General features: G+C 43.3%; 1 protein-coding gene across 2 annotated transcripts in view; it reads right to left on the bottom strand.

Annotated features, from left to right (window-relative positions):
* The window catches only part of Uaca (uveal autoantigen with coiled-coil domains and ankyrin repeats), an 87,571-nt gene that overhangs the window by 29,837 nt on the left and 37,719 nt on the right, over nt 1–20,015 (bottom strand). The window contains exons 1-5 of one of the 2 annotated variants that reach the window (XM_027414838.2): nt 11,286–11,746; nt 8,748–8,881; nt 3,394–3,482; nt 932–996; nt 126–183 (exon numbers count right to left, since the gene is read on the bottom strand). In XM_027414838.2, coding sequence (XP_027270639.1) covers nt 126–183; nt 932–996; nt 3,394–3,482; nt 8,748–8,881; nt 11,286–11,324 — 385 coding nt within the window. In that variant the 5' untranslated portion in view covers nt 11,325–11,746. Of the gene's footprint in view, nt 1–125; nt 184–931; nt 997–3,393; nt 3,483–8,747; nt 8,882–11,285; nt 11,747–20,015 lie in introns of those variants that run through there. The other variant, XM_027414837.2, reaches the window with a different exon arrangement.

Raw genomic sequence — 20,015 nt, 5'->3', positions numbered from 1 at the left:
TTCTTTAATACTGTTTTTTTTTTCTCCACAAAGTCTCCAAACGAATTAAGGTTAAACCCTTGAAATTAATTTCAAGGATCCCATGTTTTCAGAAGCCATTGCGTGCAGGAGGGGTCTCTGCTCACCTGCATCATGGAGAGCAGTTCTTCCCTGCAGGTCCACATGCTCAGTGGGGCAGTTGTACTGTGGAAGCAGAGCAACGGCATGATGTGGGAGGACTTCGTCTTAAAATTCAAGATCCACACTCTAACGAACAGCTGTTATTTCATCTTAAAATATTCTACTTATCAAAGGAAGTAAAGACGCTCAGACAATCTACTAAATATTTTGACGTGCAACAAATAAAATAATGCCACATAACTGTGAACTGAACAGTATTCCACCAAACAGGAAACATATGCCCATTACAATAGGTGGAGTATTGAAAAGATGTTATTGTTTGGGCTTTTTTTCTTCCAGCTAGAGTTAAAATAACTATTGAATCAGGAGAACAAATCAGTTCTAAGTGTCAACACAGGGTTGGACACTTTGGCCAAAACCTTCATTCAGCCAAGCGGCTAGCACGGTCCTGTGGCTGCCTGATAAACACTCATGGCATTATTATCATGTCATAGAGTCACCTGTGTGGAGACAGAGAAACACACAAACCTTACACTATACTCTCTCTCAGGCCACATTCTGCACAACAGAAAACTCTGGTCTCCCGCTAACATCAACAGGAAGGTCAGGCCTTTGTTGTTTATTTTTAATACACAGAGTTATGTGATTCACTTCCCTCACATTTTTGTTCCTTATTGTTCACATTCCTTTCCAAAGGATGGAAAAATTACCAGTGAACAGTTAGCCTGCCTCTTTGTGATCTCAAGCTCTAAAGACACCAGGGACAAGCTTTACAGTCTCATATTGAAGTGAGGGTTTCCACCACGGCTACCTGGAGAAGTTTTTGCAGGCACAGCGCGTGTCCATACTTAGCTGCCAGGTGAAGCGCGTTCCTCCCTACAAACAAAAGCAAACACTTCAAGTCTGTGTGAAGGATTATTTTCTTCATACAGGAACTTTCAGAGAAATAAGACATTTTTCTGCCCATCTGGTTGACAGGATACTTCATTTGTAAACAGGTTTTCAGTTTTTGGATGATTGACATTTTAGTAATGTAGGACAAACACACAAAAATATGAAGACAGAAGGAGAAAAGAATCCTGCAAGCTCTTAAAGGGTAGGAATTCTGCCCTCATGTGCCACCCAACCTCCAGCACTGGGGGGCAGAGCCTGAGTGAGACACAGTAGTACGAAGTAGCACAAGGAAGGGGTGTGTGTGTGTGTGTGTGTGTGTGTGTGTGTGAGAGAGAGAGAGAGAGAGAGAGAGAGAGAGAGAGAGAGAGAGAGATTGAAGATGTCTCAGTGGTTGAGAGCATTGCCTTCAGTGTGAGAGGCTGACCCTGCAAAGAACATTGGATTCTCTCTCTTTCTCTCTCTCTCTCTCTCTCTCTCTCTCTCTCTCTCTCTCTCTCTCTGTCTGTCTCTGTCTCTCTTTCATCATTTCATTATTTGTGGGTGGTGGTACCCATGTACCACAGCAAGTGTGCAGGTGTCAGAGGACAACTATGAGAGTCAGTTCTCTCCTTCCACCATGTGGGGATCAAACTTGGTGGCAAGCACTTTTGTCCACTGAGCTATCTCGGTGCCCCTCCTAAGTGCATTTCCTTCACCAGGCTCTGCCAATGTCCAACCTGTAATGCTCCCCCCTCCTCATATCACACATATTTTAATGTGTGCTTACTTTTGCAAGCACATTGGCTAGAAAAGAAATTACATTCTGATTATCCTGGAATGACAAATACATAGGCTTTCAATCTGCATGCAATTTTATGTGAGTTTAGGTAAGTTGTACGTTTCCCCAGGTCTGGTCAGCCAGATTCTAACACAAAACACAGAGCCTTGGTCTGTAAGCAGGCCCTGACAGAGCATAGCCAACTGTACTCACACATCCTCTAGTCTGTCAGACTCAACTGTTTCACATTCCAGTTCACAAGCTACAGATGTAGTTCAGAGGGCTGGCAAGAGGACTCAGTAGGTAACACCACTTGCCCACCCAGCAGCCTGATGGCCTGAGTTCCATCCTCAGCATCCACATGGTAGAAGAGAAAACCAACTCCTGCTTCTAATTTCTGACCTCCACATGTGTGCTGGGGCATGTGAGTGCTAACTTACACACTCACCCCACACAAACAATAAATAAAAATACAAAAGCCAGTCCCCCAAAACTAATAATTGTTATCAAATTAATCAAAATCTAATGCTCTCATTGACAGAAAATCAACAGCTGTGTTCAAATACTTGCATGTTTCCCTTGAATGTGCAAACTCAGCACTGAGATTCAAAGAGAGAGAGAGGCAAGCAAGAGACAAGTTAAAAAAAAATAGACTCCAACTGTCTATACACACCACTTGTGATACTGCCAGGCAAACCCAGGACAGGCTCCCTAAGGGCTTGTCTCTTATGGGGCCTGGGACAAGTTCCTGACAGCTCAGTGTCTCCCACCCTTGCTGGCTGAGGTGAGGACAAGATGAATTAACATGGTGACATGTGTAAAGTGCTCAGAGAATGCAGAGCACCCTCCCAGATATTACAGAGACATTGGCTGTCACAATCATCTACACTGTTGAGGCTGCTTCTGTTTTGAGGCCTTGTCTCTCCAGCACAGAAGACATCCAACGAAATGTCAAATGACCTCACCACAGAGAGGATATGGCACAGGATAGGAATATAAAGGAAACATCCCTGAAAAGTCTCTAATATTGGGCCTTCTAGGACCAGCACTAGATGACAGGTCTACTGCCCTTCTGCCCTAAAGCCCCTGTTCTTGATCTCTCCCATGGAGAGACACTCACAAGTAAACGGTCCTCAGCTCAGAAACTCAGGGCTGGAGAGATGACACCCGTGTTAAAGAGTACTTGCTGCTCTTGCAGAGGACATGGGTTCAATTCCCAGCACCCACATCAGGCTGCTCACAGACAGCTCCAGGGGATTTTACACCCACTTCTGGCCTCAAGCACATGGTGCATATACATGCAGCCAGGTACACAATACATATATGTCAAATAAATGTAAAAACAAATGGTAAGCAAATAAATAAACTAAAACAGAAACTTCAGGATTTTGCTGTTTAAGTTTTATAGTTAGGCCTGGTTTAGAATGTGAGGAGGAGCTGGGGGTATAACTACTGTAGATTGCTTGGCCACCATATGCAAGGCCCTGGGTTCCATCTTTAGCAAGAAAGAAAAGGAAGCTGGAGGGAGGGAGGGAGAGAAGGGGAGAGGGAGGGAGAGAGGGGGGAGGGAGGGAGGGGTTAATACGGGCAATGCTCCTACCCTCTTCATGGAGGAAGCATACCTGCACTGTCACTAGTTGCAACATCAATTCCATGCATAAGGATGGCATTAAGACACTCCAGGTTCCCTTTGGATGCCACGACATGGAAGCTAAATTGAAGAGAACATTTGTTATGCCATGGAAACTAACAAAGATGATACAAAAGTGCATGGAGCTAGAGATGGCTCAGTGGTTAGAGGGCACTGGTTGCTCTTCCAGAGGACCTGGGTTCGATTCCTAGTATCCATATAGTAACTCACACCATCTGTAATTATAGTCCCAGGGAGTCCAACACCCTCTCTGGCCTCCTTGGGTACCAGGCATACATGTGGTACACAAACATACATGCAGACAAAACACCCATGCACATTAAATGTTCTACCAACATCATCCTTTCTGTAATACACATGAGCACACACATACACACACTGTTACAAAGGCTTTGCTCTGTTAGATCACTTTTACAGACAGAATGTTTTTTAGTTCCAAAATCTGAAATGCTTAAAAATCTGATTCATAAACCAAGCCAAGTCATTCTAGAAATACCTCTTTAGCATGAAATATTTTAATATTCAACAGCTTTAATAAAACAAAATGCTATTATATAATACCATTAGCCTTGTAATTTGTTATTTCTATCAAAAACCCTGGGTATTGGAATTAAATAAGGCACACTGGAACTTTTCCTTTTGTCTTTGTTTTTTGGCATGTGACTATGGTGTGCGTGTCCATGTGTGCCCAAGGCTGACTTTGGGAGACTTTCTTGATCAGGCTCTGATGGGGGATGTCCTTCTGTATGCTGTGAATATTTGTTTCTTTCATTGGCTGATGAATAGAGCTGTTTTGGCCAATGGATAGGCAAGATTTAGCCAGCTGGGAAATCAAACAGGGATAGAGAAAGAAATTGGGCGGAGTCAGGGAGATGTCATGTAGCACCAAGGAAGCAAGAGATCTGGTCATCACCAGTAAGCCAAGACCAAGTGGAGATATACAGAAATGGGTTAATAATTAAGAGAGAGCTAGCCAATAAGAAGCCTGAGCCATCAGCCAAACAGTTTATAATTATGTAAGCCTCTGTGTGTTTATTTGGGACTAAACGGCTGTGGGACAGGCAGGACAGAAACTTCAATCTACAAGGCTCTGCCTTACTCACAGAGGCAGGGTCTCTCGTTTGAGTGCAGGGTTTGCTGAGAAGGCTGGTCTGACCAGCCAACTTCTCCAGGGACCACCTATCTCCACTTTCTGAGCCAGGGCTCAGGAAAGGATAGCAGGCCGCCACAAACCCCCAGAGTTTCCATGATTTCAGGGATGAGAATTCTGGTCTTCATGTTTGGGTGGCAAACATTCATCACTAAGCAATTTTCCCAGCACCCACACTGAAACATTTTTATGAAGTTATTTTGTTTGACTTAACTGCACAAGAAATAAAGTGACAGAAAAAGGTGAAGACCAAAGCAGAACACAGACTCTCTTTTCTCTCCAGAATTATCAGCCTAACCCACACTTTCTCCCTCCAACTAATGCAAACATTGAATTCCACCGAGTGCCTGAAGTTTTGCATCAGCAGGCCTCATTGACTAAGCTCCCTAATGAGGTAAGTCAAGCCTGTTAAGATGCTAACTTTGGGGCTAGAGAGAGGGCTCAGCAGTTAAGAGCACTTGCAGGCAGCCATTCTTCTGGCCTCCTGGGGTTCCATACACACATGCATACACATAAAATAAAATCTTTTGTCAAAAAGACAAGCTAACTCTAAGCATTTAGGTACTTAGCACCAGCTAACAAAATTCCCCATTCTTTCTTTCCTCATCTAGTATTTTACTAGCTGACTAGAATTCACTCAAATCCAAACTGGTAAGAGGACTGGATGCTTCGGGGAAAGGACATAGAGTCCAAACTGACACAGGAAAGGGGTCCTGACAGGAGGGCCTCCCTTGAAGATGTCAGGAGGAGGAAGTCAAAGTGCAAGTCTCGCAGGTGGACTCACTCTCGGCAGGAGGCCCTGTCCCTGCCATCACAGACAAGTTCATGCTCCCCACTGCCTGAAGCCTTAGCTCTCCTCGTGCCCCATCACTGTCTTCACTATTCATTATAGGATGAACATTTTATCCCATATAAATCCAATACTGGTTCTCTCTGTGGCCTGTGGTTCTCTTGTCACTCAATGTAAACTCTCAAGCAAAGTTGATCATGTTTTACTTTGCTATATCTCCAGACACAAGTGTCAGAAGTGACACTCTCAAATGTCTGCTAAGGAAAAAGCCGAGAGAAAATTTGCAAGTGGCTTGAAAATTCACTTCCAGATAGCAGGCCATCATCATATGACTCTAGTAATAGCATGACAGGTGAGATGCAAACTAGAGACCAATCCTTCCTAAGCGCTACATTCAGTTTAAATTAGACAGAGGACAATAGGTGCTAAGCAACACATTTGTTCTCCATTTATAGGACAAACACATTTGGGCCATGGGCATCATTCAATCTCCCTGAGACAAGGAAGCAGTCAATTAGACTAAAACACACTGTGCAGCCCTTCAGAGGCAGCAGTACCTCCTTCATACTAAGGTCCTCAGCCTCCTAAGGTTATGCCTTAGAAAATACCAGTTTGAGGTCCTTTGCTTTCACTCCTCATCTCATAAGCTTTGTAAGACCATGGTCTTCAAAACAGCCAACAAAGCACAGATGGTGCATGGGAGAGCAGGAGTCCCTGCTAATCCACAAGTGCTGCCAAGCTATAAATAGCAGGCATGCTTGAAGAAGAAGACATGTCAATCACAGAAACATATGCACAGAGCCATACATGAAGTATGAGAAAGCGCTTTACAGAAATACTCCTGTTCAACTGAGAAAGCCTCCTTTTTACATACATGTAGTGTGTGTGTCTGTATATCGGTATGCATGTCTGTATGTGTATATCTATCTGTATGTGTGTATATCTGTATATGTGTGTCTGTATGTGTGTTTATCTGCATGTATGTATGTGTGTCTGTGTATGTCTGTGTGTGTACATCTGTATATGTTTATGTGTGTATGTCTGTGTGCTTGAGGGTATCTGGAGGCCAGAAGACAGTGTTGGATCCCTGGGAGCTGGAGTTACCAGAGGTTATGTGCTACCTGACATGGATATTCTTTATTTTTTGATTTTTGGTTTTCTTGTTTTGTTTTTTGGGACAGGATTTCTGTGTGTAACAGCTCTGGCTGTCCTGGAACTCACTCTGGAGACCAGGCTGGCCTCAAACTCACAGAGATCCGCCTGCTTCTGCCTCCCAAGTGCTGTGATTAAAAGTGTGCACCACCACTCTCTAGTGGAGTGGATATTCTTGCCCACTGAACTTGGTGTCTACCACTACCACCATCCCTAGTCCCTTTTTGGAACTACAGCAAATTCAAATACTTGTTGCTTTTTTTTTTTCCTAGTAGAATTTCAAAACCTTGAGTTTTGAAATTCAAAACCTTGGGTTCTTTTTAATTAAGAACACTGAATGTTCTTGTAGAAGACCCAGCTCACTTCCCAGCACACACATGGTGGCTAACAACTGTCTGTACCTCCAATTCCAGGGAATCCAATGCACTTTTCTACCTCTGTGGGCTCCTGCATTCCTGTGGTGCACATACATACACTTGAGCACACACATACACATACACACTTACACAAACATGCACACATACATCTACACATAAAATGAATATTTTCAAAAGTAAAAATTAAAAACAAAATATTTTCAAACTAAAACTGTCTTTTAAAATTTCAAAACTGAAAATAAAATATTTCAAATTTCAAATTGTTTTGCCGCTAGGGATAATATAGAACATACATCTATAACACACACTAAATAAATATAAAATGCTTTCATTAAGAAAGCATATATAGTTCATACATATTAATAAAAAGGGAAACATTTTGCCCTATGAGTACCACGAAGGCTCTTCCCTACAAGACCAGCAAGGCTGACAGGACTCAAGCGTTCCCCCAGATGACACTGATTCTGTACCGCTCAGTCAGTACAGATAACCTGAGGACTGAGCTTCTAATCACAGAGAGCCCAGCAGACTCTCAAGCAACCACTCCAAACACTGAAAGAAATATGGTCACACTATGGGCTTCACCACTTAACATCTTAGCACTGCGGAAAGATGAGACTAGAAAGACAATCACTTGTAGAGGTTACATTTCACCATCTGTACCATGAGCCACATAAAACAGCATAAAATAAAAAAAAAAGTAGGAAAAGAAGTAAAAATAACAATAACTTATTTCCTGTAGTTAAAGTGCATGGTGGCACACACCTTTAATCCCAGCATTTGGGGGGCTGAGACAGCAGGTCTCCATGAGTTTAAGGCCAGCCTGGTCTACATCTTAGTGAAGTCAGCTAAGGCTACATGGAGAGACCCTGTTCTTAGTGAAAACAAGCAAGCAACAAACAAACAAAAACCAGAAAGCTGCTGGATAAAACTGACTGTGAACGCTTTATTGCTGTCAAAATCATCCAAATTTGCATGAATTTGCAGTCACACTTTGCTCTACTGAAATATTACACATTCCAAAGTCATAATCTACATCAAACATTAATGATTAACTTCCTAATATTCACTTCCATATTTAGCATCAGCTTGCAATTATAAGATTTTGAAAGAAAAGAAAATTCCCATAAGGCTGAGACAGGATTTTAGAAAATGGGACTTTTCACCTGTGCTGCTGGAAAGGCTCCCAGCTAAGGCTGCAGAGGCTGTCACTGGAGTCTTAACAGAGTCAGGATCTACCCTTTAACCCAACTGCTTTTGTTCCTCAACCAGAGGGGAATAAATACTGAAGGTCTGGATGGGTGGGAGTGACATTTTCTTAGAGGCACACAGCATTCTGGGAGTCAGTTCAACCAAACATGCAGAGGGTGGGCTCCATTAGCGTGTCTACCCAAGGCATACTACGTATTGCAGGTATCCTCACTGCTCCTCTCAGTCTTGTTGAAACTAATGATCTGAATTAAAAACCCAAATTGAGGTTTGGAGGAAAGGACAGTGTCCTTTGCAGAATTCATCAAAGGCAAAAGCTGGGGCCCTCCTCCCAGCTCAGGGATTCCTGAGGTCAGAATAAGCTATTGAAGTTCTGCAGACTTTAAACTGCTCCTTTTACTTGACTGCTTCAAAGTTCAAATAGAAGGACTGAAGAAAAGTCTATCAGTGAAAATACCCCAAATAGCACAGGCTGGGCGCTACCTAAACAACTGAACACTGTAAAGTATTAAATGGAGGACAATCAAAACTAGTTCATAGCAAACAGTAGCGGTTCAGGCTTTTAAAACAACAGGGATAACCACAGTTCACAGCAACATCTGGATCCCAAGGCTCCACCCAGGCCTCAGTGACAGGGCAATACTCACGCGGATCTGCCTTCCACATCTAGCTTGCCTGGATGGACACCCTTTTTGGCAAGGATGGAGGACACTTTCTCCACATCCCCCCGTTCAGCAGCCTTCATCAATCGGTCATCATATTTATTCCACTCTGCTAAATGCTACAAAAAAAGAAGAGGGAGATAAAGGAAATATAACATACTATATTAGTCAGCTCTCTCAAACAAGGAAGGGAAGGAGAGGGGAGAAGGCCCTGCAGAATGTATCATTCCATTTCCAGCTCTACATCAAATTTCTTTCTCTCTGCTGTGTTTTACCAAAATAGCAGATTATTTATTTACTTGCTTACTTATTAACTTATTGGAGACAGGGTTTCTCTATGTAGCCCTGGCTGGCCGAGAACTTGCTGTGTAGACCAGGCTGGTCTTGAACTCACAGGGATCCACCTGCTTCTGCCTTCTGAGTGCTAGGAAAATAGGCATATAAAACCTTCCCAAACACATGAGTCATGGGAAGTCTATTTCAAAGACATTGTGAGATTACAACTATAAACACACAATATTCAAAAGAATAGGGAATGAATACCTGCACATTAGGATAAAAAAAAAACTTTTATGCAGAAAAAAAAAACTAAAGAAGAAAGACTCTAAAGTACTACCTTTTTGTTTGTTTGTTGCCGTTGCTTTAAACAGACAGGCTCTCCCTATAGAGCCCATGCTGGCCTTAAACTGAGGCCATCCGCCCGCCTCAGTCTACCAAGGCATGTACTACCACTGCCCGCAGGTTTTGTATTTTTGCAAAGACCCAGCACATATATACTGGAAAGGAAGATGAAGATGATTTCAAACCCAGGAGGAAGTAGCAGACAATGTATATTTCAATCACATCAAGGCTATGTTAGCTTTGAGAAGAGAGCACACCATGATGTCAGTAACTTGGATCTCTTCTCAATACACAGATGTGCCAGAATAAGGAATGAAAATATAAACACCTGGGGCTAGAGAGATGGCTCAGCAGTTAAGAGCACTGGCTGCTCTTCCAGAGAACCCAGTTCAATTCCCAGCAACTGCATTGTGGCTCACAACTGTCCAGTTCCAGAGAATCTGGCATCCTCACACAGACATACATCTAGGCAAAACACCAATGCACATAAAATAAAAATAAATTATTTTTTTCCCTTTTTTTATTATTAATTCAAGTTAGGGAACAGAAAAATAAATTATTTTTAAAAAGAAAATATAGGCATCTATGCTTATACATATGTAAACATCTAGTGTAGGTATGGTATAACATTTAGAAAGGAAGACCAAGAAAGAGTTAATAAATGGTTGACAAGATACGTGTTTTTAAGCACATAAGATTTAATCTTTTAAAATATTACATTGAGACTGGAGAGATGGCTCAGAAACTATAGGTGCTTGCCACCAAGTCTGATAACCTGAGTTTGATCCCCATATCTACATGGTAGAGGGAGAAGACTGACATCACAGGTTGTCCTCTGGGACACACGAGCTATGTATGGCTTGTGCACACTCTCATGCATACACACATAAAGTTTTTTTAAATGTAATAAAATATTGCTAAATTCCATGCTAAATCAGTGTTATTTCTATAACGCCACAAGACCTAAGCATTTTCACATAATTGGCAAAGCCAGTCAATCCTTTGCCCACAAAACCCTCTAAATGATTAACAAGGAAAAAGAGTCACTAACTTCTTAAATTTCCATAGTAAATTCTACCAATTGACTCATGAAGTACTTGAAAGAGAAAATAGAAAAAAAATTAAATGTGAAGACAGATGTAAAAATTCAATGTCTGACTCCTGAGATTTAGTTTAACAGACCCTGGTTTCAGTACCTACAGACTTCAGAAATGATGTGTTGAGGTTAAATTAGTGATCAGCCCTTCTCCTCTAACTTCAAAAGTCCAAATATGTGACTGAAGCCTACCCCCTGACGCAAAACCTAAACGATAGCTTAGGCATCATCTCTCTTTTCAGACAGAGCAAAACAGCCTAGTGCCTGGTTAGGGGAGCAACAGTGAATTTAGGCGGAAGAGACTTGGCTGTCAAATGTCCAAGGGATTAGGTCATGCTTATCACACAAATACCTGCCCTAAACTGATTAGTTTATCATTAGACTTAAAACAGCTCTGATCCCCAAGGAAACTTGCTGGGTAGAAAAACGGTCTGCACAGCCTACAAACCACCACAAACTTTCAAGCAAGGCTTTCACAAAAAGAAGAAGAAAGATAATTCAATGTGATTAAAGTCTCATGCTTGAGAGTAATTTTAAGTCCGACTTCATCAAGCACCATTTCCAGTTCTGGCTCAACGTCAGTTAACAGTTCCATAGACCAGTTACTAACATTCTGTCCTGTGCTTTTAAAGCCCAGGAAAACAAAAGCTTTGTCAGCTGCTATTGACACTGTGAAAAAAAAAAAAAAAAAAAAAAACAGAAAGAAAATCACCAGCACAGAGACTGACTGTGCTGTTAATAAGACAGGACACTTTAAAAGCACACGGGAAGCCTGTGTGCAGATCTCTGTTCCACAAGATACCTACTGTGTGCTTAGGAGCGCAAGAGAGCCAACAGTTCATCATAGCCAGGCTTCTGGTTCGTGTTGCATTAAGTTACAAATCTCTGCAGATTCCTCGCAAGGGACTTGGCCCCTCACATGCTGGACTGCACGTAGCTTGAATCTGCAGATTTATTTTCTTCATCTTCCGGATCCTTCTCCCCCTTCCTAAGGCTGAAAAACGTCTCCCCTTGCTGCCAGGCACCGGAGCAGAGCTGCCCAGAGTCAGGTACGTAACTCCTCCTCTTTCTTCCTTTCTTGTGAGTAGCAGGCTTTCAGAGTCATCCCCTTTCAGGGGACTGGAAGAAACCCCACATCCTGCTTCATCCACCCAGCAGTCCAGACACTGCTGTGCACGAGACTGGCCACCTCCAAAGTGACCGGTAAACAGTGTGTGGCCTGGAACCATCAGCACAGTTCTATTTTAGATTCCATAGGACCTGACAGCTGGGTGATAGAAAGGGGCCAGGAACTTGTTGTCAATGCATGCCTTCCCTATGAGTAACCAAACCCAGGTCTCCTGGGGAAATGACTCAAGCGCATTGTGAAACGTGCTGACCACGTCAGTACAAATCAGTGCAAGTGTGTGCCGATGTGACCAGGAGGTGCACAGACAAATCTGGTTATTCAACAAAACAGTATTTAAAGCTGGTTTCAATCTCAGGGTCATCTATCATGGAGTTTCACTAGCCTAGACAAACAGGATACACAATCCTATTTAAAGCAAGTGTGTCATGCTTTCATTTAAGGAAACGCATGAGAGCACACACACACACACACACACACACACACACACACACACAAAATCATCCCACTTTGAATGTTAGTACCCCTGGCAGGCCTGCTCTGCATACAACTAGGTTTCAGCTTACAACTGCTGCCAGTCTGTCTCCTCACATGTCAAACAAGAAGGGACAAGGGCACTGCCAAGATATCATCATGGTGAAGACTGTGCCACAAATTTTAATTTAAAAATTTAAATTTAACTCAGTACTCTGCATTTCCAAGCTAAGTGCCCTGCCTGTTAGAATGAGTACATACTATTATCAGCAGAAAGTCAAATGATCTTGATTCGTGGATAAAAGCAAAACACAGTAAATAAACTGATTAAGACCGAAGGAAGCAAACCCGTCCCAAAGCCAAGCTTCATTATAAAAATCACAACTGTGGAAAGAGTGGGGAGAGAAAAGCAACAACCCCTATGTTCTTGTACTCCCTACAATACCAAGATTTTCCACATTGCTTTAGGGGTGTGTGTGTGTGTGTGTGTGTGTGTGTGTGTGTGTGTGTGTGTGTGTGTGTGTGTGTCCGTGCATGAGAATAATTTATATATTTGCTAAAAAGACATATTCAGGAAAACTGCTTGGTGGGAATATGATACATTCCAAGCACGGCTTAGAGGAAGGAGGTGACTGTCCAACCATAGATCACGCTGCCTATTGAAAATGCTGCATGAACTCCAACAAGGAACTGGTTCCCTCTGGTTGCAATGTAAACCATGAGGCCCATATTCTAATTATAAGCATATATGGTCACACACCCTGATGAATTGTTTTGAAAACAATGAGGTGCTTTCCTCCCAGACCACATGAGATACCAAGGGGTCACCCAGCCCCAGAGACTCCACCCAGCGTAGTCACTCTTCTTCAGGGATGATCTAGGGGAGGCTAGACAGACTCTCCAAAGTCACATAAGAGACTCTCAGCTCAGGAGATGGATTGTGTGCCTTCACGCAGATGGCTGCCCCAGAAGCCACCATCCCAGCCCTATTCACACACCCTCCACAGTGGCTCCCCAAGAATCAGAGTAGAGCCCTGACTCTGCTGCCCCTGGATCTGGTAGGGTATTCCCTGGCTTCCACTTGGGTGACTCTCAAATTGTCATGTCCCCAGAGGCCTCACAGACTCCTCTATCTGAGCATGTCCCCATTACTCCGCCCCATTCCTCTAGCTGGTCTAAGGGATCCTTCTTCAAACTGCAGACATCTCTGTCTTTATACTTTACATCCACTGCCCCCCACCCCCACCCCAGGACCCCTCTACTACACAGCAGAGGTTTTTCTTGAAGCCATGAAACTGACTTTTAAATGAGCAATCTGGTAGCCACTTTGTAGGAAGAAGAATTCCAGTCCCCGAGTCTTCTCTCTCCCACACTCCCCATTAACTAGGCAGGAAGCTGTGGGTGGTTCAGCTAGCTGTGAGTGAGCCCTTTACTCAGCACAAGGTTCTTCTTGTCCTCCCCTCCTGGGCCATGAACCTTGGGTTGCCTTTCTGGCTTGGCAGACATTGCTGGGCCCCTCAGAAGCACTGTCAGCAGTGGTTTAAGGGGCTTCAGGGCTGGACCAATCTGAGCCCAGAACCCAGCTTGCCACCCCCTGCTGTGTGGACCAGTGGAGCAGTTTATACCCAGTTTGTAGGGCACTGGGAGTCTAACTTAGGGCTCCCTGCATGCTAGGCAAACACTCTCCCAATGGAGCCCTTAAGATTATCCATAGAAGAGTATTGGTGACAGAAAAGAAACTTTACTTTTCAGTCTTTACTCAGTCAGTGACTCTGGGCCAGGAGCCTTAGTGACTGCTGACATCACACAAAGGTGACTACATTGTCTGGTAGCTGAACATACCACCACCTTTGAAGAGGTCTAAGCAAAAAAAAAGTAAAAATAAAAATCTATCCAAACCTTTGAAATTAATCTTTTACAAGAAACACAAGGGGAAAGAGGAATAGGATAAATTATAGATATATCACTTGTGAGATTCAGAAATAAAAATTTAAAAAAAGAAAAAGGGGAAATCGTGGTTTCTTAAAAAAAAAAAAAGGCAAGAAAGGGCTGGAGAGATAGCTCAGTGGTTAAGAGCACTTGTTGCTCTTAAAGAGGACCTGTGTTCAAATCCCAGCACCCACATGGCAGCTCACAACTGTAGCTCCTAGGAGATCTGACACCCTCTTCTGGCCTCCATGGGTACTGTACACACATGGCACATGTACATATATGCAGGCAAAACACTCATACACATAAAATAAAATAAATCTAAAACACACACACACAGCAAGAAAGAAAGATGGAAGCAGATAGATTAAAAGGAACAAGGGACTATTAACAGCCAAACACACAGGCAGTGAACATCAGTCCCTGAGCAAACAGATTCTTTGAGTAGTGTGGCTACTTACTGGATACTTAAGGACATTAAACAAGTATAAAAAAATGGAAGGTGCAGGCGTGATAATATTGGTGTACAATTTTCAAGTCCTATTTTTTAAAACTACATATTATATCATGTTTGGATACAATCAGATGTCTATCACATGCTTTGAACACAATCAAAATAATCAGTGTGAACCAAATTCAACAGCACATTTGAAAAATTAAGTGCTATAATGAAAAATACTGACAGAATCCATTACTGGAACTCAAGGAGAGTTCATGATACAAAAATCAATCAGCATCACACACCAAGTGATCTGGGCAGGGGACAGTATCTCAACTAATGCAGAAAAACTATTTGGTAAGCATTGACAGCCTGCCACGATTACAGAGACAATCCGGCTGACAAGATGGCTCTGCAGAAAAGCATCTGAGTCCAATCACAGGGCCCACGTGGCAGAGGAGAGAACAGATTTCTGCAAGTTGTCCTCTGACCACCACATGTGAACTGTGGCATGCAAGCACGCACACGCAAAATAAAAATACAGCAAAAGATTTGAAAATATATTGATCTTCTACATAGTAGCCTTTATGGGTAGATAATTATCCTGCCTTTTCACTGGGCCCACTGCTTCTTCTAATGGGCAGAAGTGCTTATATGGGAGGTGACTCCGGGGTAGTTCCTGCTTTGGTGTCATATGCAAGAACTCCAGCGTGGTGAAGGCTCCTCCTGTGTTTCTTCTGGTTTTACAGTGATAAAGTCTATGTCTAGGTTTGTAAGCATATGAAGGCAGATGTTTTTAACTGGATGTAATATAAGAGGTTAGCTTCATTCTTTTGTGGGTAGATAACCATTTTTCTCAGAAGTGATTGTTAAGACATGATCTTATACTCATTAGAGTAACTTACTAGAGAGAGAGAGAGAGAGAGAGAGAGAGAGAGAGAGAGAGAGAGAGAGAGAGAGAGAGATGTGGAGAGCCTGAGGCCGCTCTACTCCTGGGCATCCATTCCAAAGAATCCCCATGCCCTCTGTAACATTCCTCCCAACAGCTGGGAGCAGAAGCGACCCAGACAATACTTGATGAATAAACAATGGAATATTATGCAGTTCTTAATAATGAAGGCAATCACATCCCATTGGAACCCTGTGCTAAGTAAAATAAGTTGACCTCCTCTTCCTCCTGCTCCTTTTCTCTCTCTCTCTCTCTCTCTCTCTCTCTCTCTCTCTCTCTCTCTCTCACACACACACACACACACACACACACACACAACACACACACACACACATACTGTATAATGTCACCTTCATAGGAATCTAAAATAGTTAAATTCATAGAAACAACAAAATATACCAAATGAGGGTGTCAGCTGACAAAGCCAGCGGCAGGGGAGAAAAGTGGCTGATGGAAAGGTAGAGTTCCAGGTCTGGAGAGATGGCTCAGTGATTAAAGAGATGTTCTTTCAGAGGTGTTGAGTTCTATTCCCAGAAACCGCATAGTGGCTCACAACCATCTATAGTGGGATCGGATGCCCTCTTCTGGCAAAAAGTTGTACGTGCAGGCAGAGCACTCAGAAAATAAGTAAATAAATCTGAAAAGAAAAGGGGGAGTCCCCATTTCAGTCCTGTAGGCTGAGGAAGTTCTGTAGATCAGCTGCTGGACACTGTGAACACACTCAACACTGAACTGCACACTCAACAATGCCATGATGCTATGCTGCAGTTTTTAGTGGAATGATTTCATATTAGCTAGGATTTTCAGTCAGCAATCATTTCCAAAATAAACGTGATTTCTTATGATAGCATTACAACGATTAACACAAACTTACAGCTTCTTAAAACACCAAGGCAGGTGAGGGTGGCCATCACCTGATAGTAACTGCTAAAGCTTAGCGCAGTTCTCTGCTTAGTCAGCTTCTGCACCTCTGACATCCCTGTACTGCTCACACATGGTTCAGCCCACTTGATAGAGAACGCTTTTTTTTTTTTTTTTTTTTTGATGGAGAATATCTTAAACTGCATCACCGGGTTATCAGGTAGGCCCTCTTCTGCGTCACCACCAACAGAAGCAGCAGCCCACCTTCCCCTGCAGTACTTTACGAAACCACCAGCTATGAACACCTCAGTATCTTGGCAAGCAGCAGCTAGACACTTAAACACAAGCCCTGCAGGAGGAAATGTAAGCCCTCTTGTGCTGACTAGTTTTAGGTCAGCTTGACACAAAATAGAGTCATTTTGGAGGAAGTAACAGCAATTGAGAAAATGCCCCACCAGATTGGCCTGCAGGCAAGGCTGTGGTACATTTTCTCTGTTGATGATTGATATGGGAGAGCCAAGCTCACTGTGGTTTGTGCCACCCCCTGGGCTGGTAGCCCTGAGTTCTGTAAGAAAGCAGGCCGAGCAAAGCTATGAGGAGCAAGCCAGTGAGCAGCACCCCTTCATGGCCTCTGCATCAGCTCCTGCCTCTGTTTTCTACCCTGCTTGAGTTCCTGCCTTGACTACTTTTGATGATGAACTGTTATATGGAGCAGTGAATGAAATAAACCCTTTCCTCCCCAAGTTGCTTTATGTCATTGTGTTTCATTGCAGCAATAGTAATCCTAATTAAGACTCCTGGGTTCCAAGATGGCCCCACTGTGCTGGGGATGGGGGGTACTAGAAACCACTAGTCACAGGCTGTGTGGATTTAAAGAAAAAGACACAAGACAGAGATGCACTGTGATGTGAACTGTAAACTGAAATAAACACTTTCCTACCCAAGTTGCTTTTGGTTGTGCTCTTTATCACAGCAATACAAACCCGAAGACACTTCTGAAAGCAAATAATTCATCTTTGTTGAGAAGCATCAGTGTTTACCAAAAGGATAACAAATGCACTTCTTTTTTAATTTTAGGTATATGTGTATGTACGTGTGTGTGTGTGTGTGTGTGTTTGCACACATATACTTGTGTCTGGAAGCTGGAGGATAGTTTTGGGGTCATCCTCAGAAACACTATCTATCCAACTCCTAGACTGGCTGGCCAGGGAACACCAGGGACCCTCCTCTTGCTGACTCTCTAGTGTTGGGATTACCAGTTCATGCCACACCACCCAGCATTTCCTCATGGGCTCTAGGGGTTAAAGGTCAGGTCTTTGTGCTTATAAGGCAAGAGTTTTCCCAAATGAGCCATCCTCCAGCAAAGACAGTTCCATGGTTAGTTACTACACTGGTTTGAAAAGGAGATAATCAACTCCAAATACAGCTATCCAAAATACCTATGGTAAAGTCGAATTATAGCTGTTTCTAAAGAATAAATACAACATTCTAACACAAAACAGCTATTTCACCAGGTGGGTCTATCTGGATGACAACTTTAAACCCTGTAAGTGACTTGAATGAGAAAGGTCCCCCAAAGGTTCAGGCGTTTGAAAATTTGGTCCCAGTTGGCAGTGTTGTTTGGGGACATTATAGATCATTTCAAATGGGATCCTTGCTGGAGGAAGCAAGTCACCGGGGGCAGGCTTTTAGCGTGTACAGTCTCACTCCACTTCCAGTTCACAGTCTCGGCTTTCTAAGCATGGGTGGATGGGTATGTGACTTCTCAGCTTCCTGCTCCAGGTGCCTGCTGCCATGCTTCCCCTGCCATTATGGACTTTCCCTCTGGAGCTGTAAGCCCAATAAACCCTTCCTTCAACAAGTCACTTTAGGTCCTGGAATTTTATTACAGCAACAGAGAAGTGACTAACACGAGTGCTAAGCCAACACCAAGTAACTCACTCCCCAGTCTTAACATGGGCACCTCATTCATACCAATTGTAAAGTCATAACTTTTTCAGAAATGATATAAAATTCTTAAAAATTTAGAATAATGTGTGTTTGGCCAGGTTTGGTGATGCACACCTTTAAAGGCAGAGGCAGGCAGAACTCTGTGAGTTCAAAACCAGCCTGATCTATATATAATGAGATCCAAGACAATCAGAGCTACACAGTGAGACCCTGTTTCAAAAACAAAACAGCAACAAAAGAAATGCATGTTCAGTACAGAAAAAACCTAGATTATACTTATGCTTACAAATGAAAATGAAGATACCCATAATCTCCCTGCTATGGTTTGGTTCTGAAATATCCACAAGGGCTCATATGTTGAGTGTTTGGGTCACAGCACAGTAGTCCTTAAAGTGGGACCTTTGAGAGGGGGATCCCAAGGGCTCTGGCCTCATGATTTGATTCGTCCACTAATGAATATATATATACTGGGCTTTGTGGATGCAGTGGACACTTCAGGTAAATGGAGGAAATGGATCACGAGGGCAGCCTCTTTAAAGGCACTGATAATCCTGGTCCTCTTTCTCTTCCCCCACACCCCCTCATTCCCGGATGTACTGAGATGAGTGCCCTCCTCCACCACTCACTCCTGACAACACGACACCTGCCTCATCACCCCACCGAAAGTGTGGGGGCCAGCCATGGACACAAAACTCCAAATCTGAACCCAAATGCCTAAGCCAATTGTCTTAGCCTGCAGGATCTAGTGCTGTCTCTAGGTAAATAGTGTCAAGTTGAGTTAAATTACAGAATACACAGCTGTTGGTTTCTGGAACATTCTTTGGTCTGTGGGGAGTCCCCCACCCCCAGGTATCTGGTCATAGAATATTCATAAGTTGACAGCCTCAGGTGTTTTGTCATAGAGAAAGAGGAAGCCAGCATACCCACCATCAGAAATGACCATTATTAAGTACTTTGTTATGGTCTAACAGAGATTTTTTGTTTTAAATCTGTGTGATTTCAACATTGGGTGTGAACTCACTTAGTATTTAGGATAGAAAGTCCTGAGGAAAAAAGTTATAGATGTAAAGAAATAGGAAGGTGTTAAGGGGGCCAGTGAGAGGGCTCAGCTGGCAAAGACAGGGTCTGCCAAGGCTGACAGTCTGACTCCTCTAAGCTGTCCTCTCTCTGCCCGGCTCTGCCCATGCATGCCACAGCATCCTCATGCACACTCACAGGTGAGAAGTTCGGTACCAAAGATCCCTTTTAGCAATCAGATTAAAGTGAAGCCGCATTCTGTGAGACCCGCAAAGCTAACCTCCCCACCACTCTCAACCCCACAGAACACTTCTATGACATGCGGAGTTTCCCACATGCCACGCAGGTGACACTTGGGTGTCCCCTAGTTGAACTCTTACTTGGAGGTAGTTGCCACTCTCCCAAGTTGCGAGCCCAGAGGCTGTCTAAGACACTGTGATTTAAACAAGCTGAACTGTTCACACTGAATTTGGTCTTTACAGTGACAGGGACTAAGCTTTTCTTGGAGGACTGGGTTGAGAAGTGAGGGGCCCACACCCACGCACTTGCTCATCTTCCATGTTAGGATGCCCTGCCTACAAGTGAAAAGGAGCCTGACTCCGTGCTCTTGAACTCCCTTGCCTCTAGAGCCGAGTCAAAAATCACCATGTCTCAGGTATTCTGCTACAGCCACAGAAAAACAGACTAAGACAGATGCCAACTGCCATCCCCAGGCTGTGGCTGTTTTCCTGACAGGCTGGCTACCAACCATGTTCTCATAATCCTTTCCTCTACTTGGTCAGTCTGCCATA

Source organism: Cricetulus griseus, chromosome 4 (assembly GCF_003668045.3).
Source record: "Cricetulus griseus strain 17A/GY chromosome 4, alternate assembly CriGri-PICRH-1.0, whole genome shotgun sequence".
In the NCBI taxonomy this organism is placed as follows: Eukaryota; Metazoa; Chordata; class Mammalia; order Rodentia; family Cricetidae; genus Cricetulus; species Cricetulus griseus.
The sequence above is the reverse complement of the archived record's forward strand: the minus strand, read 5'-3'. Positions and strand labels throughout refer to the sequence as shown.